The sequence below is a fragment of the Cyrtonyx montezumae genome, unplaced genomic scaffold (genome assembly GCF_038088225.1).
Source record: "Cyrtonyx montezumae isolate F1298 unplaced genomic scaffold, pur_monq_1.0 scaffold_12, whole genome shotgun sequence".
NCBI lineage: Eukaryota > Metazoa > Chordata > Aves > Galliformes > Odontophoridae > Cyrtonyx > Cyrtonyx montezumae.
In genome coordinates, this window is record NW_027071848.1 from 20,205,859 (window position 1) to 20,232,228 (window position 26,370).

Consider the following 26,370-nt stretch of genomic DNA (forward strand, 5'->3'; position numbering starts at 1 on the left):
GAAAGAGCAATAATAATTCAAAATTGAAGATCACTGTATATTTATGAGTACTTTAACGTACATTGGACAACATTGTATTTTAGAGAGCTAGGACACATTTTAATGTGGTTATTTTTTCTTGCTTTTGAATTTCCCTTTTTCTTTTTTTCATTTTGGTCTGACTTTCTTGGCATTCAATGAAAAGCTTGCAAATCTGGAAGCTGCTGAGCTCTCTTTCTGGATACTCACCTTCTACTGGAAACAGTATGAGTTGGGATTCTCAGCTGCAAAGAAAAGATAGATCTTGTAAAATAGAATCTATCAGGCTATTACACAGGATGCCTGTCTTCCTTATTAGAACAAATGTGATGTGCATCAAATCTGGACTTAAGGGTAGAAGAGATAGAACCAATCACAGTACAGGCAGTAATCTGTCTATACAAGTTAATAGGGTTTATTGTCTACTAAAGCAATTAGCCTCTTACCCACATGGAAAAAAAAAAAAGAATCTAGATTAGTAGAAAAATTTGAACAGTGGGCTGTTGTAATCTGTTGAAAAATGTAGAAATAGAAAATCTTCTCATTAAGCTTCAGGTAAAATTCCTATTATTAATAACTTTTTTAACTAACCAATTGTTAAGAATAAATTTACTGAGGCTACATGAGGGAAGTCTCCTATGCTGAGACTGGCACGTTTTTTCGTATTAACACACTAGGTCCATTAAATCCAAATGGCTACTGTGGAGCAGCTTATAGTGGATAAAAACATAGGAGCATTCACACAAACTGTCTGTACAAGCTGACAAGTGTTTCAGTAATTTCATGCTGGGTACCTGGAGCTCACCACAGGAAAGCCTCTGAGTATGCCCAAATTTATGACATGCAGGCTTGCATTCCAGTTGCCTAGAAATCCAAATAGGAGGGAACTGTATATTAAATCTGCTATAGCACTTCTTCCCCTTGCATTACAAACATCAGACAACTATATGTGTGCCCCAGAATCTTTCTTTATAGATAGCAAAGTAGACTCTTAACATTCCCCCTAGTTTTCATGTGAATTTTTTGTACAGGATTAGATACCCCTAAAGAGATGTACTTGTCTACCAATTTGATTTCTCCATTGTTCACACAGCTTGTTCCACAGTATACAAGCTGATTGCTAGCTATATGAAAATGCATACAGAATATACACAATGCACATATATAAATGTTGTGTAAATTGATGTTTACTGAAAAATATCACTTATAAAGTTACTGTATGCAATTTACATTTGATACCTTAGTTTCTGCAGTTTTTATATTTTGTTTTGATTTATTTTTCAATGCTCAATTACAGTATTTTGTAGAATGATTATTAAGCAAATATGGAGTGCCTCTGTAGTTTGATATTAAAGCAAAATAAGTGTAATGAAATGCAAACTAATTGAATAATATTTTGGTTACAGGGAACAGTTTACAAGCACTCCAATTTAAAATACTTAGAAGGAACACTGCTATACTGTCTTTGCACAGACTCAGTAACAGGAGTTAATATTCTTGTATATTAAGAAAAAGTATATTAGAATTTTAGTCACTATAGGAGCTGTGGATCAATTTTCTTTCTTTTTTCCAGAGACTTCTCCTTGCTTTCTCCAGCAGTGTAAAAGAAACTCATCTTAAGTTCATCTTAAATGAGTAAATAAAGAATCAGTTGGAATGGCAATATACTTGGAAGATAAAGATGCATATATTCAGCATAATTCACAGACAGTGTATTGTTCTTTGGGGCATTAGAAGCTGAAACAATGTAGAAGAGTCCAGTGGCTAGTAGGAGGGGACGTGTCAGATGTGGAGTCCAGGTCACAGTTGAGCATGTGGCTGCTGTTAAATTCTGTGTTTCTTGCAGGTTATGTTAGTCTGTTACAAACTGTAATAGTAAACATTTTGGAACAATGAGGCTGTTGTAGATGCATATCTATAATTTTATAAATCATTGTAATTCTTTTTGCTTATAAAAATAAATTTTAATGGTAGCTAACATTTTAGAAGTAGAAGTTAATCCAATTATATTCCCAAATTTTGGGATTAATGTAGCAAATTTTATTTTAAGTTAACAAAAAAGTATTACTGGATTTTGATCAGTCATATAGAAAGAGACATTATGAAGACAAGTTTTACAAAGCTCCATAGCAGAAAAAATTTTTGTCTACTAATAACTTATAGTTTTTAGCTTTTAGGAGTTCTGCAATGAATCAAGCAATAGAGAAACAGTTAAAATCCAAGATGCTTCTATCTTCTGTATGACACCCAGATCACACCTATAAAAAGGATTTAAACTTATCTTTCTACCTGTCATTTCATAGTAAATGGGTAATGTTTCACAAAACTCAATTTTTACACTTTTCTTAAAGTGTAATTATAGTAACTTCAGTTAAGGGCTTATGTCATGATACATCGTAGTCTTTAGACATTTCTCTTTGTCCTGGTCTTTGGAATAAATATGTCAGCATACAAGTTTTGCAAAGAACTGTGAGGATTTTATGATGTCTCATTCTTGGGAAAGAACAATAATAACATAACAAATAATATTTATATTTGTTATAATAACATAATATAACATATCAAATATATAACATAATAAAAATTATATATTTTTAAATACCTCAAAATTTTAATTCTTTAAACTGTACTTGTGTTTGTTTGTTTTTTTTCCTTTTGCTGAGTCCTACAACAGTTTATCTTCTTCAATAATGCATAGTAAATTAACATCAGCTGGTTGGTTTTTGATATGAGACACTGTGCTGATGGGACAATCCCTACAGGAATGTGGCAGAAATTGGGGAACTTCTCTCTCTATTGCTTGATCAGATGTATGTATGCAGGATCTTGATGGGAGCTGTTGCTTTTCTTTAAAGCAGCATGCAACTATGGCAGCTGATGCCCTCTCAACCCATGTGCATGAAGCTTGACTTGGATGTAATATGAGGTGCTCATTTCCAATCCAGCAGTGAGCTAGCAACACTATCTGGGAAGGATGTGATTTGGATTCAGATTGCTTTAAGATGGAAAGGAGCTTAATCTGAGAAAGCATCTTCATTTCTCCACTTTAAGCAACAGAGAGTTTTCACACTGGTGTGTCAGTGTAGTCATTCAACTTCAGCTGAAACTGTGACAAATTCTGTCAAATCTATTGATATTTCAAGTAAATAAATCTACATTTATCTGTCAAATATCTATTCAATGAATACATGTCCAAGTCCGGTTACAAATGTTTTATTAACACTGCTTTCTTCCTGAATATGTAAACAGCACAATAGCTTTCTTTCTATTTTACTTTTGCTAAGTAGGTCCAAGTCAAACTTGTTGACAGAAAAACAAACTTTCAATTTTTAATCTTGAGAAAAAAATTCTATGCTTTATTCAGATAATATCAACTTTATATTTTATTTTTTTTGGCTTGTCCACTCAACTGAAAAAGTAATTTGCAGTTCTACTTGGGGAAAAAAAAAAGGATTGAAAAGATTGCCTTTCACCATATGTGATGCTGAAGCAGAACTGCGCAGAGCAGTTTGTGTGTAAATACTGTGATCACCAGCAGCCTGCTTGGATTGATCTCAAAATACTTTATACACACACATACACACACATATATATAATCAGAACAGAAACTGCAGATCTGTTAAGATTTTGCACCACAATTGAGTCTAATTTCCCTTTGTTGCAAAAGTCAGTGCAGTATCATCTTAAACGTTGTGAGCTGAGTGACATAGTCTGCTTCAATCCCACTACTAATGAGAACTAAATGTGCTTCTCTACTTTGTATTTTGCACCTATAGATTTTTTTTTCTATAAGCTTGGTCTTTTGATTTGGACACTACTCCAATAGGTCTTTCTGTGCCATGAGAATACATTTGTTTTCTGATTCTCCATGCACACTGTTGGCCTAGCCAGCACAACAGGCTTTATTTGTGCTTTAGGAAATCTTAGATCCACTGAAACTTTTACTTACAACAGTAATTGTTGGAACTTAGTTTGAAAATATAGCCTACAAAGGCCATCTACTTTTTCTAAGGTAGTAATGTCTTACTTGTGATAGTCTTCCTTAGCCAGTATCAACTGATAGTTTACACATATTAAAGGAAGGAAACTATGCAAAAGCATGCAGACACGTAATACCCATAACATGAATGAATAAATTGTTATTTCAGAATGCTATGTTCATAAAGGTAAAATTTTTTCATGTTAGTAACAATTATCCTTACATTTAAAACTTTCAAAGAAGCAGAGCAGTTAGAAATAATGCATTTTGAATACTTAAGATGTGCTCTTTACATCATTGTGATCCAGATATTAACATTCACCAACAGTGTTTCTGTACCTAGGCTTGTTTTTTTTTTACACCAGTAACCTTACTGCCACTGGTTCTCAAGAAATCTTTTCCATTGCTTTCTTAGAACACAAAATAATAACAAGGAAAATAATCTTGCCAGTGAAAAGAGAAAAATGGCCTGAAAATGGGCCAACTTCAAATAATTTTTCAGATGATTGAAAATGAATGTGGGAATAGGAACATCAGTTACTGTCAGCTGAGTTTTGATGGGTACTAAAACAGTATGCTGACCATAGAAATTAAATTTATAGAATGTTGGGGTGAGCAGAACCTCATGTTTCAAGAAAAGGGGCCTCTTGAATGCTTAAAAAAACATTGGAAGTAGAAGTATAATCTGAGAAAATTTGGCAAGGAAGTAAAGCCCAAAACCACAAAAATAATATCTACATTTTTTAGATCCCTGAAGAGGAAGAGAAAAATGAAACAGCATTGCCAATATTTATTTAAAAAAAAATAATCTGAAAAAGATTTAAAAAACTGATGTGGACTGAGAAATTGTAATGGCACATAGTACTCAGCTCATCCTGCAGAGCATAGTATCAGAACTATTTTAGAGGAAAGCTCTTAAGGCTCCCATGGAAAGAAGCATTTTCCATAAAAGTATGGGGTGGAGAGCCTAATATAGAGAGAAATGGAGAAAGTATTACTAGAGCGGTGTATGCAAAATAAAAATGAAGGTATGGAACATCATTGAGATTTTAGAAGTGTGACTGTGGGAACTGAAGTAGAGAGAATGATCTTACAGTGGCTAAGAAGTTAATGTTTGTCGAACAATTTCGAATTTTATACAACTTACTCAGTGTGATATTTTGTGAGCCCTATGAATCTGATTCCATGCCACTAATGTCTCTCATTTCAATCTGTGTTTAGAACACAATGAGTAATATTCTAATCTGCCTCAAACTTGTAGCAAGCTCCATGTTATGTCGTTCAGGAAAAGGTCTGCTATATGGGTGCAGGATCCATCGTTTTTTTAACCCATGAAGATCTAAATTCAAAATTTCACATTTTCCTGAAGAAAATGATGATGTTAGCAAACATTTGAAAAAGGGAAATCCAAACATCTAACAGTAGAGGAGAGGATGATTTCAAGTAATTGTATTCCTTTGTTTGCAACTTCTGGATGCCTACCTGTGCAACCCGGTCTAGGGAGCTGCTTTGGCAGAGGGGTTGGACTTGATGATCTCTAGAGGTCCCTTCCAGCCCCTACAGTTCTGTGATTCTGAGATTCTGTGATACTCAAAAGAGGTTATGTAGTTTCTGTCACTTGATCTACTTGATCAGCTTTATCTAGATTATATTGCTCATGTAGGATGGAGTAAATGTAGGATGGAGTAAATGTCATGAAGACATTCCTTCCAACCTAAATGATATGTGATTCTTGGATACGGGCTTCTTGATAAAACAGTAAGGTGTCCATCTATTATAGTTTTAGTATATATACATCATGAAATAGACAGTTGCTTTATATAATTTATCTTCAGTGTTGGTGGTATCAGTATAAGGCACAAATTCTTATCTTTCTAGAAATCAAAATAAAGGAAAAATGTGGTTGCTCCTGTACTTTTGTACAGAACTGCAAGGATATGAGGGCTATAAAAGTTCATAATGTCCTCTTTTTTCATTTTCTTCTGAACTTTTTCCATTAGTTTCCTTTCCTTTCATACTGGAAAAGACAATGCAGATAAATTAGGCATATTCCTTTATTCTTTCTTCAAAACAATCTTGCCAATTTTCCCCTCATTCTTCATCCCCATTTCCTTTCCGTCAGTCTATTTTTCTTGGGAAAAATAAGATGCTTTGCTTTTGTTCTTTTTGATAACATACATGTGGATTGTGCTGTGTAATTGAAATGAATCGAGATTTCTTCATCTTGTCTTTTCTTAAAGTTCAGGACACATGAAGTAGATAGAATCATATTTGGCTTTTGTGGGTAGTCTTTCTTCCAAAATTTGTAGAAGATGAATGAATGAAAAACAATCAAAAACCTTTTTCAAATTATAAGTCCACTATATATGACAAACTTATTTTATACTGAAGAAACCCAACCTTTCAAGCTTCATTAAAAAATGAACAAATTAACAATGTACAGCATGTAGCATGTACAGAAAGATTAAGTGTTGCTTTGGGTTGGGCTATCAGGATGAAACAGTATCCCACTAGACCATGATCAGTCAAGGTAAATCTGTCCAGTTCAGAGCAAATATTTGTTGAAATTTGAAAGATTGAAGTTCAGGTAGTAAGAGTGGTAAACTTATAACGAAGGAAAAGGCTAAATTCTTGAAAGTTCTTTTTGTTTTGTGAAGAAAAAGAAAACAAAATGAGGACAACAAAGAGAATACCCCCTGTTGCCAGATAACAGAGATGTCTAACAAATAGCTCTCATTTTGGTGTCTAAGCTAAGAACACACCAGAGCTCCTTCCTTTAACACTAAAATAGCAGTGTCCAAGATAAAGACAGTAGGAGCTACCCTTAAGAACTGAATAAAACTGTCTTCACCAAATGAAAAAGTATCTTCAATACCAAAATAACAGCTTTCTTGGAACACCCTTTGGGCATTGATAATGAAAAAAAAAATCCATTTACTTTCAGGAAATGGGCATTTTTTTCAGAAAGTTGGAAAAAATGACTCTGAAGATCTTTCTCAGACTTTGAAGAAAACCATCTATTGGAACTTTGAAAATATTCTTTGGAAATGCTGCAAAAAAAAATTAATACATATTATTACATAAGTACAATGCCCTTTCTGCTTTTGTTGTATGACATTATTAGTACAGAAGGTCAAGAATAACAAAGGAAATCAGGGACCAAATGCAGTGGAAATAGAATAGTTCTCTTAAAAACTATGTATTTACAAATATAGGTATTTTCTACTAGATATAAACAAAGATTGACAAATATTAGATGTATCAATTGACACTTTGGAATTGGATTATAATTAGAACACTCTGAACCAGAGATCAGGTTCCAAATGATAAATGATCAATTCCCACTGAATACAGTAAATTCAAATACAGAAGCATTAATGAATCATCCAACAGGACTATTTTTAAAGAGGAAATACCGAGTAATAAACAGCAATTCTTTATGAAAGGCTTGGGAGGTGACCATTCTTGCTATGATGTCAGCAATTTGGAACACATGTAATTTGTACAGGTTGCTTTCCTTGATTTTTTAATAATGCTTGATTATGTGATTATTTCAACTATAAAGAAGTAATCAAAAGAAAAGAGCCAGAACTGCAGTGATGTGAATGGTGCAATGAGATGACAAAAGTGGCATGAAACACTTAAAATAAGCTGTAATATGAAAGTGTTTTCTTGTGGGATGCTAGCAAAATGGAAACTAGAATTCCTCATGTTCTGGTTAATGTAATACTTCAAAGTTCCAGCTGTTAGTTAACAATTAATATGTTATCAGAAATTGAATGATAGATGAAGAAAACTTTTCCAAAATGAACTGACTCTTACTTGAAAAAAAAAGAAGAGATCTTGATTACATCAGAAATTAGAATAATGGAGCCTTTCTATTTGGGTTATGCGGGAAAACACTTCAATAGTGGAATCATAGAGTCATAGAATGGCTTGGGTTGAAAGGAACCTCAAGGATCATCAAGTTCCTAGTAGTTCTGTTTCTCTTCAATAGAGTTTTCCATCTCAACATCTCAAGCTTCTTTGCTAATCTAAACTAATTAGGTGTCACTAGTAGATTTCTCATTATATAATCCTTAGATTTTTCATTCTATTATTAGGGTCATAGCTTAATCTTAACGTAATTTGTTCTAGCAAATTTTTGTTCTTTGTTATCTAACCAGGGGACTTATTACCGTCTTTCATACATACTCATATTTCTGCATAAATGCTTTTACAAGGAGAAATAAGCTTTAAACCAAATAATTACTTCTTACATTGGAAATTAAAAGAGTGCTTAACTCCAGTGTAGGTGTGGATGGTTGTATTTTTAATTTTATTAAGTACTGATTTGGAACATATCTAGAATTCTGTGCTTGATTGTGGTGTTTCAGGCATTAATATAGGCTAGAAAAAAAAGTCTTCATGGCTGCTTTTAGGAGACAAACTCATAACACTGTCAAAATAAAGAGAACTGACTTCAAATGTAAACATCAAAATACTGGATGGAGCACATGGTAATTTTGGCTTCAGAGGTAACATAATTTCAGTGCTTTTTGATGAACAAAGTGGATATTTGCATGTCTTTCTCGGTAATGAGATATATTATATGCTGTACATAAGAAATAAAAGAGTCAGGTCCTCATTTGTGTGTTATGAAAAAGCAAAATTATAAAAATATGTTCTAACTAATCATGGAAAAAAATACAATTCCATTTAAAAGATTTAAATTCAGAAAAGAGAAAGTATCTTTGCTATTAAAATAACACTAAAGAACCTTGCAGACAGTGTCAGTAATTTTGGCTGTCGTGTAGATATCTAATAATGGAAGGTTTAATGCATGCTGTGAATACAGTGTAAAATGAATGTTATGGAAGATGACAGAACAGGTAGAATATCTTGAACAGGAAAACAATGCACCAGAAATACTGAAATAATTGAGATGATTTGATATCAGCATGATAATCTGATATCTGTAGGACTAATAGACAGTTAAGAAGAGTGCAATTGTGGACAGTAACTGAATTATAGACTCCTTCCCTTCCTCTGATTTCCTATGCTTTCTACTGTTTTGAGCGTATCTGGAGTGCTATCTTAAGTCATTCATTCTGTGGGGGCTGGTGAATGTACATCTATGAAGTTAAGATTGCTTTACACATGGGTAGAAGAGGAGGAGGCAAAAGATAATCAGTGTATGGTTGGGATATAATGTGCTGATAGTGTTGATTTATAATTACTAAGTTCTGCTTCATAAAGAAACATTTTAAATGTGTTACTGTGAATGGTGTAAAATCTAAATACGCAGGTGGTATATATTCATATGTACTGTTATATATATAACAGTATTAGATATTTTTCCTTATAAAAATGTACAACAGCTAGAAATATTTTTGAAACAAGAATTGAATTCCTGAAGCATGATGACCTGTCAAGGAACTAATTCTCTGGCAAATCCTCTGGCTGCTGTAGGTCTGGTTGCACTTATGTACATTTCAAACTCCTCCCTGAGACTGTTCTCATCTTTCAGTCTTTTTAAACTTTTTTTCTTTCAGTACATTTGGAAAGCATAATGACAAAAAATATGTATCAGTTGCAGAAGACATCTGAAGGATGATTCTAGAAACTTCATGCTCCATCACCTGAATTTCACATACAATATACCAACTGTATTCTACATCTGATCTCACCTAGAGACTGTAGGAAAATTTGGTTTATTTAGCTTATCAAAAAGAAAGCTAAGCAGTGACTGCATCACAGCCTGCAATTATCTACACAAGGAAAAAATATCTTATACTAGAGGACATTTCAGTCATTTAAACAAAGGTATAGCAAGATCCAGTGGCCAGAAGCTGAAGCTAACAGAGTTCAAAGCGAAAACGAGATGCAGGATTTTAACATGAAAATTTATTTAACATCACAAGAATTTTGCATACAATGTAGTAATACCACAGCTGTCTCATGACTGCATAGAAGGAACATGTAGCCTCTTGAATGTAGGACAGGACCACCAAAGACATGGAGCTCCTCCCCTTCAAGACTGTGTTTAGTTAGTCTGGAGGGCTGAGGTGATTGAAACTGTACTACTAGCCACAACGTTACTCCAAGCCTTACCTGTCTTCTTCCTACATAGACAGCATGGAGCTCCTCACTCTAGTTTCCATCAAGGGCATAACTAGCATTTGAACACTTTTCAGTGTACTGACACACGTTTGTTTTGTTGCCATTGTTACCATCATCTCTGAAAATAGTTTTGCTGTGGTTTTGAGAAAGAGCTAAGAAGGACAAAGTTTGAACAGATATCCATAGAGCTTTTTTAACACAATATGTACAAACCTAAATTAGCTTTTTTTTTCTTATGAAAATGTTAATTACTTGTGGCTTCATCTGTGAAAAACTGGAAGAATACAGTTTCCAATACCTCAAGCAGGAAGATCATGGACAGCAGCATCAAATAGGCTCCCTAGGATTTCCCTGTTCAGAAGCTGGGGGAGGTGATTACAGAAAGCAAGGCTTCAGCTGGTATTGCAGCACTGCAAGCAGCACAGCAGCAGCGTCTATACATCTAATGGAGAACAGAGGAATAAAATCCATTTAAACAGTTCTGTTGCCTTTCTGATTAGTGAAGATATTCAGTGAATTTCACCATGAGCTCTCTTAACTGTGACTCTCATAAGCATAGCAGGGGAAGGCACAGGCTGCAGAACTCAGGAAATGCAAAGTGGTGCAGTGAGGGTATGGTCCTCCTCCCAGACTGATAAAAGTGAAGGCTGTCAGAGCATCATGTATGGGCAGAGCCCTCCTGAGCAGGAGTGAATGGCTAAAGGGAAACTTCCAGATGATGAAAAGAATTGGGAAAATATTTTGCACCACGTGATACTGCTTGAATGATGATTCCCAGATGAGATTGGTTAATAAAGCTGATACCTAATTAAATTGTGTAATTTGTATCTGTTTTCTAGAAAAGTGAAACAGTGAGAGATTTCTTGTGTGTTAATTTCTAATCCTGGACCTGTACCTTCAGTTGTAAAACTGACAAACTGAAAAGACAATGCTAACTTTTAACTATTTTATTTTAAAATATTTGTGCACTTAATTAAAAATTAAAAATTAAAAACAAAACATTTTTCTTCATAGCTTGATATATTAAATATACCTAACTTTAGAAAAGCTTCTGTGTCAATATATTCTAGTTATTTTCTGCGTTTATTAATGAGATGTAGAGAGCTCTAACTTATAAGTCTGAAATGGATGTCAGTAGCAGATTATTTGTTTGTGACTTGCACCGACTCAGAAATAAGTCTGTTCGTCAGCACATAAATGTCATATGTTCTATGGGAAGAAAATAATGAGGCATAATTGCAACTGCGTCCATTATTGTGTGCTTGGTTGTAGAGTTTTGTGGGTTTTGAGGAAGATAAGTTGACGTGACTCATGAAAAGTACCATCTTAGGAGTACCAGGTTACTATACCTTATTCCATATTAAGAACTTTTAAGGTCCTATTCTAACTACTGGTTTAAATATTAAAGAAATACAGTTAACTTACCTGTACTACACTGATGATTAAAATGTAATTATATTTTCATGAATATTGTGATGACAGTGTTCTGCCAGTAATGATCACTCTTACTTTCTCTATAGGTCCTTGCTTATACAGAAGGTCTTCATGGAAAATGGATGTTCAGCGAGATCCGGGCTGTTTTTTCAAGACGTTATCTTCTCCAGAACACAGCTTTGGAAGTGTTTATGGCAAACAGAAGTATGTCTTTGTTTATTGTGGTGCAAAAAAATGTTCCAGAAAATATTTTGCATGGTATTGATTAATCTTAGAATTTGTCTTCTATTGGTAAAGTGTCTATGTTTCTCTTTAATGATATATTTCATATTAAAATAATAGAATCATAGAATCATTTGAGTTAGAAGGAGCCTTTAAAGGTCCAACACCCCTGAAATGAGCAAGGACACCTACAGCTCAATCAGGTTGCTCAGAGCAATGTCCAGCCTGATCTTGTCTCCACAGATGGGGCATCCACACAGCGTTGGTTGAACTAGATAATCCTGTAGGTCCTTTCCAACCTAATGAACCTATGAACCTATATATAATATATTTATTTATCACACGATCTATGGGCAACCTGTGCCAGTGCTTCACTACCTTTATTGAATGAAAAATTGCTCTTATATCCAATCTAAATCTCCCTTGTTTTAGTTCGGAACAATCTCTCCTTGTCCTGTCAAGTTAAAATCAATTGTATAAATCAATCTCACTGCTTCACAGAAAGGTATATCATTGGAATTGGTAAATTCTTCACGTTTGATAGGAAATTCTCTTTTCTTATCTCACCTTTTTCCTCCATGCTTTTGGTAATGGTCTACTGAAAAAAAAAAAATCCAAAAAGCAACTCTAGGAGTGAAAATAAATATTTAACTAACTTCTCTTTCCAAATAAAATCCAAAAGGCTATTTAATACACACTAGTGGAGATAAAGAGATGGTTTACCTGTCCTTATTTCTCTTCTTCATTTAGCTTCTGTTATGTTCAATTTTCCTGACCAAGCAACGGTGAAAAAAGTTGTGTACAGCTTACCACGTGTTGGAGTAGGAACCAGCTATGGTTTGCCACAAGCCAGGTAATTTGATTAAAATAGTTTATATATTTTATTTTTATTATATTAAATACACAATATCTTTATCCTTGTTAATATTAAAACATTATTCCTGTCTTCAAATTCCAGATTTTCTATTTTGTCAGAGTACTTTGAGAAGCAGTACTCAATATTTGCACTGTTATTGTAGAATGGAAATAAAAGTATTCTAAGCAGGATTTTGCATTCTTTAAAGGAAATACCTCCCAGTGAAGGACCAGAATAAAACTTGTATCTTATCTCTTCACAATCTAGTTTTCAGTCAGATTTTATAAGTATATGCACAAATGATCATCCTTACTGTGCCCGTAATGAAAAACATTGAAGTAAACTTGACTAGTTTACTGAATGAAAATTATTTTTGTTATATATCTTCTCACTGGCAGTTACTTCTCACTGGCACACACACTGAATGTGTGTGCATTTGACTTCATTATTCATCAGTGTAGTGGCTATTTTGCACTTTATAAGTACCTTCTGTTCATTAGTTTAATGAGTTATTCTTCCTCTGTTTCCAAAATTAAATATCTACATTTTGGAAAATATCTATTGGAGTTCAGTCTTATAGATTTTCACTTACTGTGGACAGCTACAGTCTTAACTTGCTGCCTCGTCAATATAAAATCAACCTATAGTCAGAAATAAGAACTGTAATTGTCAGGTCCTATTCATTTTTCAGTGTTAGATAAGATGGTCTTTATGTGTACTTCACTGGACTGGGGCTAAATATCTTGCTGCCAATTTTTGTTTTGTTTAAAAGTGTCTGTTGAAACCTAAAATTATTTTTGAGGGTGCATAACCAGGAGTCTAGTGAATACTTTTTAGATTCATAATGACTTCTTATTCAAAATCAAATAAAAATAAGAGAGCAAATAGAAGGCAGGAAATTAAAAAAATATGGTGCCTTAGGTTCAGATCTTAGTTTGTCTTGGATTGGCCAGAAGCCAATGACTTAATCATCAGTGTGCTATCTGGGATATGTCCTTCTTTTTCTTTAAGTCATTTTCTATAGACTAAGAATCCACATTTTCCTTGTTTTATCCCAGTGCATAATATGGAAATACTCTGTAATGTCAAAGCATTTGTAGGATAATATAGCTATTTCTTTTCCAGCTGAACATCATTCCCCGTCATGAGCTCAAGAGTCTCATGGTGCCTAAGTCTTGATCTCCTGAATGTGCTGAAATCCTTAGGCAGACTGCCAAGTTTCTCAAGTTTTCACTGAGATCAAGGGGAAGTTGAGGCATCTCTTTGGAAGGTGCATCTTGTTAGCATTTGCATCGCTCTTCCAAAAACTCAAATTAAAAGAATTGCTGCCTCTAGATGGAAAGTAATAGCATTCTTTTCTGAAGGAAAAAATAAAGATAATAAATAATAATAAAAAACCCCCACAAAATACAAATCCACATGTTCTGGAACAAACAAAATGCAAATGAATCAATCAGAATTCCATATCTAATAATGACTTTTTTTTTTTTTTACTTTTGAAATTCATATCCTTTGTGCATTATTCACTGAACAATTGTCTGGAAAAGTTTGTTGGTGTATAATTATTGAGAAAAGTTTCTGCTTCAATATTATTTGCAATTATTTCCATATTTTTTTATTACAATTCATTTTGTATCAAAAATGGGCTTGTTAGCTTTCAGAATAAATCTGGCATATGGTAGCTGTTTTTCCTTTTTGTTTTTGTGTAATCACTCTGTGATTTATGCACACTTTAATCATGGCTTTTCCTTAGCTTCTGTCTACATATCTTTTATGTCTGCAGTAGGACTGCAGTGAACTAACTGAGGGAAAATCTGACTCAATAACCATATTAACTACTGTTAATATTTTGTTTATACTGCAATATAGTTTCCCTTCCCATTAATATGCTATCTCCAGAACGCTAGTAGGAGTTTTAAAAAAATGTTTATTTGTATCAAAAAAGTAAAAGGAAATGGTGAGTAGACAGCATCTACTCAGGGAGCTACTACTATCAGCAAAACATTATCATATGTTATGCCTAGTTTTTCAGATTAAACTGTACTTTAAAATATTTTAAGAAAAGCAGAACTTTCTAGTGGTTTTGTTTAAATTCCTTATTTTTATTTTTATTTTTTGTCTCACTGATAATACTTTTAAATGTAAAATTAATTACATTATTATAAAAGAATTAATTCAAGATAGAATCAGTCTGAAGGAGTTAATGAGTTAATGAGGCAAGTATGTGCATTTTAAGTGTGTTTCTATTTTCATGGAGAAATCCCATGACTAGTAGAGATGGAAGAAAAAAATATTTATCATCTAATAATACAGAGAAACTGAAGCAGACAAACTGGTATTCTTCTCAAGACTGTTAGAGAGCAACCTACCTTTCTTCTAGTGAGGAGCCCAAAACTAAAACAGTACTTAAGGTGTGGCCTCACCAGATCTGAGTGTAGAGGAACAATAATGTTTCTTGCTGAAGGAAAATATGTAATTTAGCTGTCACAGTAACCATGCTTAACATGTGCTCAGCACTGTCACTTATTCTGCACCAGTAGGTTGGCGATGGATTTCCAAGACTGGTTGCATATGTTGGGTTTTTGGAAGGTACATAGTTGGGAAATGATTTGATGTTGCTAAAGTATAAAAACACTTCTAGAGCTTTGATGGAAATCAGATGTTGATGAGTTTCTTGCCAGAAGCCAGTGGCTTTCTGTCAGCGGTTTGCGGGACAGTTTGACCCGGTACCGTAACAAATGAGGCAGGGGACCCACAGGCCCACACCCTGGGGATGAGAAGGGGGAAAGGGAAAAAGGAGAAGGGAGATGGGCCTAAGAACAAAACAACAGCAACGATCTGAGGAGGAAAGCTAATTTAGTAAATAAGATATCAGAAAGCAAAATAACACAATATAATACAAATTAATTGGAATTGAGGCAAATGAATCAAATAAAATGAGCAAGAGAGAGTGTCTGATAAACCGAAGGCCTTACGCTAACGCTGAAGGCGGACGGCTGCAACAAACAGCCACTGCCGAGCTCGGTCCTGAAGGGAAGAGAGTCCCGTGACCGCAGACAGTATTTATCTTTCCCTCTGGGCGGAAATATGTAAAAATGCAAAGCATTGCAAAGTCCTCTGGGGAATGCAGTTCTTCTTCTCTTCTGAGACAGGTACACCCAGAACTATCGATGATCCACAGAGCTGGAGCATTATTTCTTTAACTTCCAATACACCACATGATGTTATGATGTGGAATATCAATAATACAACAAAAATAATAAAACCATAACACTTTCCCAGTCCTATTTGTTCTGTACAGGATCAACAAAAAACAAAGCATCACACAGGTGCTACAATTCTAATGAGATACCTGAGTATTCTTTGTATCAGGTTGGACTGTAGCTAAATTAAAAGTGATTGTGAAAGGGGTTCTGATCATGCTCCATGCATGACATACAGAACATCTCTTCCCTGAACAAAAGACGAAGTGTTTAGTAAACATAGTTAAAGCAAATAAAACTTGGAAAATTGCATTATACCATGAGAGGGTCTTCTGTAGCTTCCACTTTGAGGAGGTATTTCATAGTTCTCCAGAAGCAAAGGAACTACATTCGTTGTTGCATCTTCTCATTTCTGATGGCATACAGAAACAGAGAAATTGTTTGATCAAAGGTGGAATAATTCAGCAAGACACAAAACAGTGGGTCTTTCTGTGTTAAATGAAACAAACAGGCGTGGAACCAATTTACTGCACATATTTTTTGCCAGTATCTGCTGAAATAACTTCAAATCTTTTAAACAGCTTAGAAAGCAAATAAGGAGCTTTTTCAGTATAATTTGATTTGGCAGAGTTCACCTAAATCAATCTTTTAAATGTTGAGCAGTTATTAGTTCAAAGATTTTTGAGACTGATAGATTGCGAGTGAAGTCTAAAGGCACATACTAAGTTATATTGACAAACATATTTTGCTTCATTGTGAGAAAAACAGAATTGCTATGACAGAAATGCTTTGTAAATTTAATTATCTCTTTAGTACTTTTATTTCTGTATTTATTAATTTGTGTGCAGCCTTAGTCATAGTTTACTGGGAACAATAAAACTTTGAGAGTTCCAGTGTAAAACTGTTATTCAACAAAATACAGCATAAAATGTGATTACTTTCAGATAGTTCTTAAGATAGATTTTTCAGAAGCGCAATAGAAAAAAATATTTGCATTGTCTACTGTATACTATGTACAACTAGATAGCAAGGCCTTATGCACGGTAGTTTTGAGTAAATATAGAGATTAAAAAAACAAAAACAAAGAAGAAAAAGAGGAAACCATATGTACTCTCACATGGTCATTTTATATGCCTAATTTGTGAGCTATACTACACTATACTTAAGTATAGCATACATTCATAACCTAGACACTGACATTTTAGACATATAAAGACATATAGCTGTGATAACTGTTCATTCCAATCACGTGCCAATGGCCACTCCTTTAAGTGGAACTAGTGTACGCTGCATGTATAGAAGTATGTGCATGTTTCTTTATAAGTAGGTGTTTGACATTTTTGTAATTGCTGCCTGATTTGACATTTAGAATATGACTACGCTTTAAGAGAATACTCAACATTCAGAGGCCTGAAATAGTGTACTTAATATTTCTAGGGAGCATTGGAAAGCTGAACATCAGGTGTCCAAAGTTACTCTTGGCAAGATAGATATATGTAGTGTATATATATATTTACTATGTATTCATGAATAAGGTCAACTTTAATTATCCTTTCAGAAAAAAACAAAATATAAAAACTTTCTCTATTTTGATCAATTTACTACATGTATGTTTCTAGTAAAAAATAGTATTAGAGGAGATGAATTTTCCTCCTTTCAAATATATTCCTTGTCTCTTTTCAGTGGAGACTGTTTTCTTTGGAAATGAATTGTGATCAATGAAACTAACTCTGCTTGTTACAGATTTTTTTTGGTACAATAGTTTGGTTCTTTCTCCCTTATGCAGTCATCTGATTTATAGAAAATGTGTAGAAATGAATTATCTCAGAAACTTCTATTTCATTTCCCAGTTTCAATGAAATGCAATTCAGAAGTTATCATGGAGAGATGGGCAGGTGAACATATGTGCAGACAACTGAATAAACCTTGATTTTTTCAGTAACCAGGCTAGAGATAGAAATCTGGGTGATTACTGGAATATAGGTGTAGATTGTAGGTAACTGACTATGGAGAAGGCAAACAAATAGTGGAGTAAATACCTTCATCTCATGTGCTGGAAATATATGGTGTTTTAATATCTATCAGTCACCTTAATGAACTTATATCAACATGTTCTTTTGAAACAGGGAAATGACATGTTTCTTTTATTCCTGCTGGACAACACAGGCACCAGGAGGTCTGCAGTTCCTTTTACTTCCAGTTATGTTAACCAGATTCAGAACAAAATAAACCACGAAACACATTCTTCTGAATTATTATAATATTGTAGTTCTGGTAAAATAAAATAGATATCTTAATTTTAGTAATTTCTCTAGTAAGGGATATAGTGTCTTCTTGACTTCATTAAGTGGAATAAAAAAATCTCTGAGAGAATCTGAGATTAATCACACTAATAATGTTGTTGTATGTCTTAACATTTAATGTGGCTCTTAAAATAATCATTCTTTAAATGTATTTTGTAGGAGAATCTCTCTGGCCACTCCTCGACAGCTTTATAAATCCTCCAACATGACTCAGCGCTGGCAAAGACGAGAGATATCGAACTTTGAATACTTGATGTTCCTCAACACTATAGCAGGTAAAGTTTCTGACTCTTTAATCCTTCATAATATGTTTATCTTTGTCAGAGTCTTAAGCACTGTGACTTGATAGAATACCTTTATCCCTCTGGAATTCAGCTGCAGGTTTATGATAGATTCTGAAATACAAACATTAAATTTTCTCAGAAAATGCACAACCTATCACCAAGGCTTTAGATTCATGTATTGTTGTGGAGGCTGTTCCTTGCTCTCCTTCTGCCATTTCCTCTGCTGACAGCTTTGTCTGAAGCTTTATTAGAGTCAACAAACCATTGCCAGAGAATGTCTGGAAATAATAATGGGAAAATGTAATTTCGCTACTTCATCATTCTCAGCAACAGCAACAAGACAGCAGAATAACAACAGTATTCTGCCTAGTACAGATGTCACCTGGATTGTGGTATGATTAGATTACAGCATCTTTTCTCATTTAGTTCTTTGAACTGAAATATAATATCAGATTAGATATTTAAAATGAGAAATAACTGCCACAGACATCCATTCATTACTAGCAAAAGAAGAGTTTTTCTGGCAATTCTTATTAATTAAACATTCACAGTGTATTTTTTCCTTTCACCTTTCCCTTTTTTATGTATTAAATTAGGCAATACTTTTAAATGTGAGGAGCAGCAATTTTCTACACCGCATACAAAAATTTCTAGGAGATAGCTTATTGTTAAGATTCCTGCCTTTAGCACACATAGTGCTTATCACCCTGCCCGTCGAGAGGCTTCCTCAGACATTTCCCTCCAGTGAGCTTTAATTTGAAGCCCAAATTAAATCCCACTAGGCTCCATATCTCATATACTTACTTGATCCTGACTTTCCTGCTTGAGGTTATCCTCTGGCCAGATGGAAGACAAATGTAGGTGCAAAACCCCACAGTTGAACCCCAGTGCCCATTACTGTGACCAGACTGAGCAGAGTCACTGCATTCTTCCCAGTAGGACAGTGGCAGAATTCAGCAGCTGTCAAACTCACTTTTTTAAACCTTAAGACTTTTGCCTCTGTGTTTTTATGGTAGTCATCTTCTGTGCATCCAGGCTCACAGGTGTTAATAAATGTGTCATCAGATTATCCCAGTGTGATACAGAAGTGCTACTGATGAATGGCTGGAAATCTGAGGGCATGTTTACCTTGTGCAGTGGAGTACTAAGCAGAATTCCTGAAGGTACCAGAGACCTGAGCTGGAAATTCCATATGGTGCAGTAGCACGCAGGCACACCAACATGGCTTCTGAGCATTGCAGACACAGCCAATGCAGATCTCTGCCTAAGAAAGGAGCCCTGTGGAGAGTTTGTTAACTCTGGCACTGGTCCATGAGAATGATGCTATCCTGCCTATGGACACTGGCTACACCCAGCCACTCCATGTCTTTCACACCTCGCTGCCATTCTGGTTTTTAGGAAATTCAGGCAGAGACTCATAGGCTCCCTGTCCATGTCACCTGAACTTGGAGAGCTTGTTGGAGAGCTGGAAGTTATCCTTGCTGGAAGTCCTCTCAGCCTCTGTCCAATGCATTATTGACAAAACTTCCCTTCACTTTTAATTCCCCTTTCATATATCTCGTTCTTCTTTAAGCAGTGTGTCTAAACTCTTTAATGAGAGGAGACAAGAGCTAAGTCAATTTTTGATAAATTACTTTTCATTTTTAATCAGTTTAAAAACTCCAAGGTCATTTATTTTTGGGTACATCACCAATGCATCAAAACCTGAAGACATAATTATGCTTGAAATCAATTAGGAATTGCAGTGATACTTACAGCAGAGTATCCATCAATAAACAAACTTCAGCCTGAAGTTATCCCATCAGAGTATCTCAAAGGTCTCATGAAAATGCTTTTTTTTAATTTTAATTTTTATTTTTTGTTTGGTATAGTTCTGTGGGGTGAGCTTTATAGCCAAATGCCTGCTTGGTCACATAAAACAAGTTTTTCTTAGTGTCATCTAGTATTATTCATTTACTTTTGTGTAGACTTCCATATGTGTTCCAAGTTTCATGGTTTGGAGGATTACCGATATATTTTATTATTTTTTTTTTTAATTTTTTTTTTCTGTAAGATTGTATTGCCTTTGAAAAAGCTTACAGCAGCTTGGTCAGTATCTTGGTAGTGTCTCCTGATGACTCAACACATACACTTTCTAGCATAGTTTTTGTTATCTTATTGGTGAACTTCTTTTATTCATGTACTCTCACTGTTTGTTGTATAAACTCACTTGCTGAATAAAACATCATTACCTTACATATCTGTCAAGTGTTTGACCAAGACATGTTCAAATTCAAATTTAAACTTTGGTAGAGGCCATATTTTCAAAAGACAAGGGGGGAAACTTTTCCTTGTCTCAAGAAATATCACTTATTCTAATTGTTATTTCAAATGCATCTGCACTGCTAAGCATTTGCAAATGGGTCCTTACCAGTCTATATAATTTCTGTCTTGTCATCATTTTCCAAGGTGGGTAGCAGCCATCATGTTTGGTGGGGAAGAATCTATCACTGTACCTCTCAAAAGACTTTTGAAGATATGTAAAAGGAAGTGAGATTCCTGGGTGCTTTCCTTGTCTGATAGTGTTTCAGTACTTTGTGAATATTTTTGATAAAGAGAAAAAATCTGGCTCCACCATCACTGTACTTTCAGGTCCTGAGATCTATGAATCTACAAGGTCAAGAGCTATGAGGCAGTCTGAATGACACCACTGCTTCTACGCTTGCATTTCATTGAATCTTCTGTTGAAAAGTATTTCTCTGAAATATTTACTTGTCAAAGAATGGGAATTTTCTGATGAAGCATTAAAAACTGGTGAATCTCTACCAGAAATGCTTTCAGGACTAGAAGGAGAGTGCCCATACTACAAAGTAACCTTATATTGAAAACTTTGGAACAGATAAGTGTCCAGATACATCTGTGGTACTCATAAGCATATTCCTAGGTGTGCTGTAGACACTAGCTTTGGCAGTCAGAAGAAAATTCAGTATTTCCTATTTCATACACAAACATGAGGTATTAAATATTCATGATATCCTCTGCCATGTAAAGACATGATGCATAATTTTTTTCCTGCTTTGGAAATCCAATTTCGAAATACATTTTTCAATTATACTCTTTGTAAATGAGATCCTATAAGAAATATTTCCTTAACAGGTACAATATTTTGCTAGTAATTGTTTGCAAAGACAGTGATGGCCTAGTTTTGGACTATAACTTTTTTGTCTAAACAGCATAATCTTTTTTAATAATATCATTGATTTTAGCCATTGAGAAATACACGCACCTTAACTTTTTATTTTTCTTGTTACGTAACTCTTACTGGTTTATTCAGTGTATCTGATCTGTAGCATAGTTACTTATCAAAAGTAGATGTTTTCCACTTAGAAATGTAGATTATTTGCTGCAAAGTGACAAATAAGTCCCTTTGCTGTTTTTTCGTATCTTCCAAATAAGTAGAGATCCACCAACAACAAAGTTCAGTTCTCTTTTGCCAATTTAGTAGTTTCCTTTCTTCTTAAGTGATGCTTAAGTGGCCTCTAACCCTTTACAAAACAGTAAGAAGCTTTTCATATTTTCTTTTGCCCCGTTTTCTGAACTTATTTGAGAAGCAGTAGTATTGGAAAAGACATTCAGAATTAAGGTTTCTGATACCAACTGATTTTGCTTACTTACATCATGCAGCTGGGTCTTTTCCCACAGTAAGTCCTTTGCCTGCCTGTTAGTGCTGCTAATCATGTAGACTTGGTTGATCCCAGTAGGACATTACTAAAATAATGACAATAATCTATTATTATATCTCCTAGAAATGTTTGTCCAAACAACCATGGCCCCTGTGTAGCCTGTAAGTTCTTAACCAATGTTTAAAATACTGATGTGTCCCCTTGGAAAAATCCATTTTTTTATGACTTTTTTTAAAAAAAGTCATAACTTTATATCTTTATATCATGTCAACTTTATATCATCCTTTTAGTGCCTCTGATACAGAGCTTACCTTCTTTTTCAGCTTAACAGTTTCTGTTGTGATCTCTACTCATGACTCAATAGCTGTCTAATTCTACTTTTTTCCCTGGATCATTTCCCATGCAAGGATATGATTCTCATCGCTTGCCCTGGCCTCACATCTTATCGCAAATTCAGTTCAAATTTTCTCTTTTTACATTTTCAAAACTTGATAGTCTTGTTTCGACCTGTTTCACTGGTCCTTTAGCCAACTATTTGCTCATCTCCCTATTCTTTTTCTAAGGTCTTCACCTCTTTCATGCCCTCTACGCTGACTTGACCATATTTCATCATGTTTACAGCCCTGATTTTTTTTTTCCCGAAGGTAAACACTGCAGTCTGCTACTTATCAATCAGTCTCAGTGTTATACTCTCCATGCTCCTGGTTTTTGTCTTGGTTGCGTAGACATAAGCCTTCCAGGCTCCTTCCTACTCCTTCTATCCCCTCCCAGGGATTCTTTAGTTTTGAAGGGTTGGGAGCAGCAGTGACACTCTAATTGTCCATTTTTTGGACATGTAGCAAAATGCCTTGTTGCATGTATGTCAGCTTTGGGTGATATGGGGACCATGAAATTTTTATTATTCTCATGTTTGCAATGCCCACTTGTTTAGGTAGAAATCTAGTTTTGACATCTATTTCCTTATATTTAACTGATTTCTGATGCTTTTTTCTTTTCAACCTGTAGTGTATTAAATTTGCATTTGTATTTACTGCAGTTTTAATTCTTTTAAATCCTACCTGCTACAACACTTGAAAGAACTGAAGAATAATTATATTCATAATTATTGTATATCATTTCTTGTAGTGAAAAAGGATTATTTTTTAAGGTTTTTGGAAAAAAAATGACATCTTCAGTCAGGTAATAAATTCTAATGAATTTCTTCTCCTTCCTTCCTTTTTTTTTTTGCCTTTTTTTTTTTTTTTTGCCTGTTTAGCATTTTCCACTTTTTTACTCTGTGATGTACAAGCCCTCACTGGTTAATTATGTATATATTTAGCTACTGCAAGTGTTGGGCTTATTATTGTCATCTAATTAGATGTAACTTGAACTACTTGCTTCTAGAAAAATCATTAAAAATTCTTTCCTAATGACCTAGAGATGACAAAATGTCTGTAAAGTGTGAAGAAGCAGACAAGCACAGGAACATCGCTCTTAAAGAGTGTTAATCCAGATGCTGCAATCATCTAATTAAACAATATTTTGCTGTCATTAACATTTTCACCAAGGAATTGCAGTTATAATTTCTTTGTCAGCTGTCTCTAGCTCACTTTACCCTCAAAACTAAAGTGCCATATAAAAACGTTAAATTGGATGGTTTAATTAAAAAGTTTTTTTAATGAAGAAACATATCCAGTTATTCTGAGAACTCATTTACTATGCCTCAGTTTTATTGTTCAAGTAGATTAGTGTCAGAGGCTTGCAATATTTAATATTCAGCCTTAAATATTAATCTCTGTAAGCCTACTTGGTAAGAAATCTGAAGCTTCTAAAAAGGTATAGTAACTACCAACAGTAGTACAGGTTTACATTTTATATTTATTTAGCTAAGGAAAAAAAAAGATTTTTGCTGGTAGCATTATGCAATTAAACAGATGGCTAACTATTTTAATGTGTTGATTTTTTTTTCTTCTGGAAATAAACATTAAAATGTGAGAAGTGATCAAGAAAACATTCTTAATAAAGTTAAACCACTAATATTTATGCATGTTTAGAATTAGGGATTTGTAATTCCATTACAGCCCTAGATCACTGTCCTCCACTCTGATAAGCATGGATGTGTGGTCCTATCTCTCATCATGTGCCTTTTGCAATTTAGACTAGGATTCATCTTCCTGATTTGCTTTTATTTGTTGATATTACAAAGAAAATTGTTGAATGAAGACAAATGACAAACTTCTTTAATAAGCAACTTAATGGTTTTTCTTAGTAGTTGATCTCTTCATATGATATGTAAATATTGAAGGAAGAAGGAAGTAAATCACTAGTCACTGATTTTCCTGTGTGAAATTGGAACAGAAAGACAAAATCTCACTGATGGAATATTTAAGTTGAAATGAAGGGAATGAAATAAATATTGAAATTAAATGAGATCTCAATATAGAAAATATCAGTTTAGAAATGAAGAATGATTTTGGATAATCCTAAATTTTCTTTCAAGAATTTTGCAAAATAAAGTTCTCAACTTTATAGATGTTTTTGCAAAGCATTTTCAAAATCTGTTTTAGTTACCATAAAAGCTTTTGATCCTGAAGAATCATTATTTTTTGCTTATGCTTTTATTAGACTATGCTCACCTCTGTCATTCTTTTCCTTTATCTCATTTTTTTTTGTCTGCTGTCTAAATTAACATAAATGATTCATATAAGGTAAATGTGTCACTGAATTATAGGTGAGATAAAAGTAATACAGTATTTAATTTTTTTTTCTTACATCCCAAACATTATGTGGACTTGTTATTTTTTCTTATTGCATAACATTTTAGTAGACAGGTTAGCTATTTTAATCTCATTTATAGAACAGCAGTGTACTTGAACAAAATTCAGAGGAAATCAAAAGGAAAATTTCTATCTATGTCTAAAATCCACTGTTTGTTGTTGGGTTTTTTTTTTTGTTTATTTTTTAATATATATATTTTCTTTATTGGAAACTCTTAAAAACTCTTCTGTAAACTAGGTATTCTGATGGTGAGAAAACATTTGTTGTACAAGGGTATACTTGTATAGAGGCCATATTTTATAGAACCTTGTGATGATGTCAAGAAACTTTATAAATTGCATGTAATTAACCCCTTGCTAAAGCTGAAAATAATCCTCTGATTTGAATTACACAAAAGAGACAGCTTACTTAAAGATTTATGAGTAAACAAACAAGCAAACATAAAGTTAGTGTTCTACCAGATACTACCTTTCCTTTTCTTCTGTCACACAGATAAATTCTGCTTCATTTCCTGATTTAACTGATAATAACAACTCATTCAGTCCAACAATGGTTTTGCATTCATTCACTCTTGATACTATAGAAGTATCTTTGTTCACACCTATGTTTATTTGTATGTTGTAGATAGTGCCAATACAGCTTTTTAAAATAGTTATTTGGACTTTTTTTTTAATATATATTCTTTTGGACATGTACATTTTCAAAACGCACAGTGAAAAATTGTTAACAGTGAACACCTTTTCCTTTTCCAGCAAAACTATGTACAAAATAGAAACAGACTTCGTGTTCATCAACTTCTATTGAAAAAATAAGGTGTTTGTAGAGCAGTATAAGTTTCATATTTCATTAAAGCAGAGCTGATTTTTGTGTAGAATTGCAAATACTATTCTGAACAAGGAAGTCTGTGTTTTCCTGTGCCAGGTTTTTTACCCCAGGAATCTGTCCAGAATCTGGAAGGAAGCAGTTAGTAAGACAGGGCTGTAAATCTGCTGCAGGACTGGGAATTGTTAACCTGGGTTATTTCAGTCTGCTAATTATATTATATAAATGCACATACACATATTTATGACTTGATTTTGTTTTTTAATACTCATGTTGCATATTGTATGGTTCCTAGTAAATCAATAAGGTAGATGGTTCTGTAGTGAGCAACTTACTTTGTCTTATCAGCGAAATGTTAGACACTACTAAATAGCAGTTGGCACAGAAGTAACATCCTTTTCCAAATACACTTTCCTGATGATGAGCTCTTAAGTTTCAGCTCTTTTCAGTAGCAAAGATGACTCTTTTTTTTGCATTTTTGGGCTTCTGGGATCTTCATAATGTTTCTTTCATTATTTTTGGAGAAAGAGGCCTGGGAACGTCAGCTCCATTTTTGTAAGTGGTAAAATGATTTTTATTTTTCAAAGTGATTAGGAAATAGTGATTAGGAAATAGTATTAAAGTAAACATGTATTTTTCCACCTTCGGTTTTGCAATTACACTGAGTCCGTGCACATTCTTCTGTGGAAAAGCACTATGAGGAATAACAGAATAATATACTTCAGGAC

General features: G+C 34.0%; 1 protein-coding gene across 1 annotated transcript in view; it reads left to right on the plus strand.

The window, feature by feature from the left end:
* Positions 1–26,370, plus strand: part of NBEA (neurobeachin) — a 479,458-nt gene that overhangs the window by 364,259 nt on the left and 88,829 nt on the right. Inside the window, exons 41-43 of the mRNA XM_065730203.1 lie at positions 11,620–11,737; positions 12,506–12,608; positions 18,277–18,392. Coding sequence (XP_065586275.1) covers positions 11,620–11,737; positions 12,506–12,608; positions 18,277–18,392 — 337 coding nt within the window. The remainder of the gene's footprint in view (positions 1–11,619; positions 11,738–12,505; positions 12,609–18,276; positions 18,393–26,370) is intronic.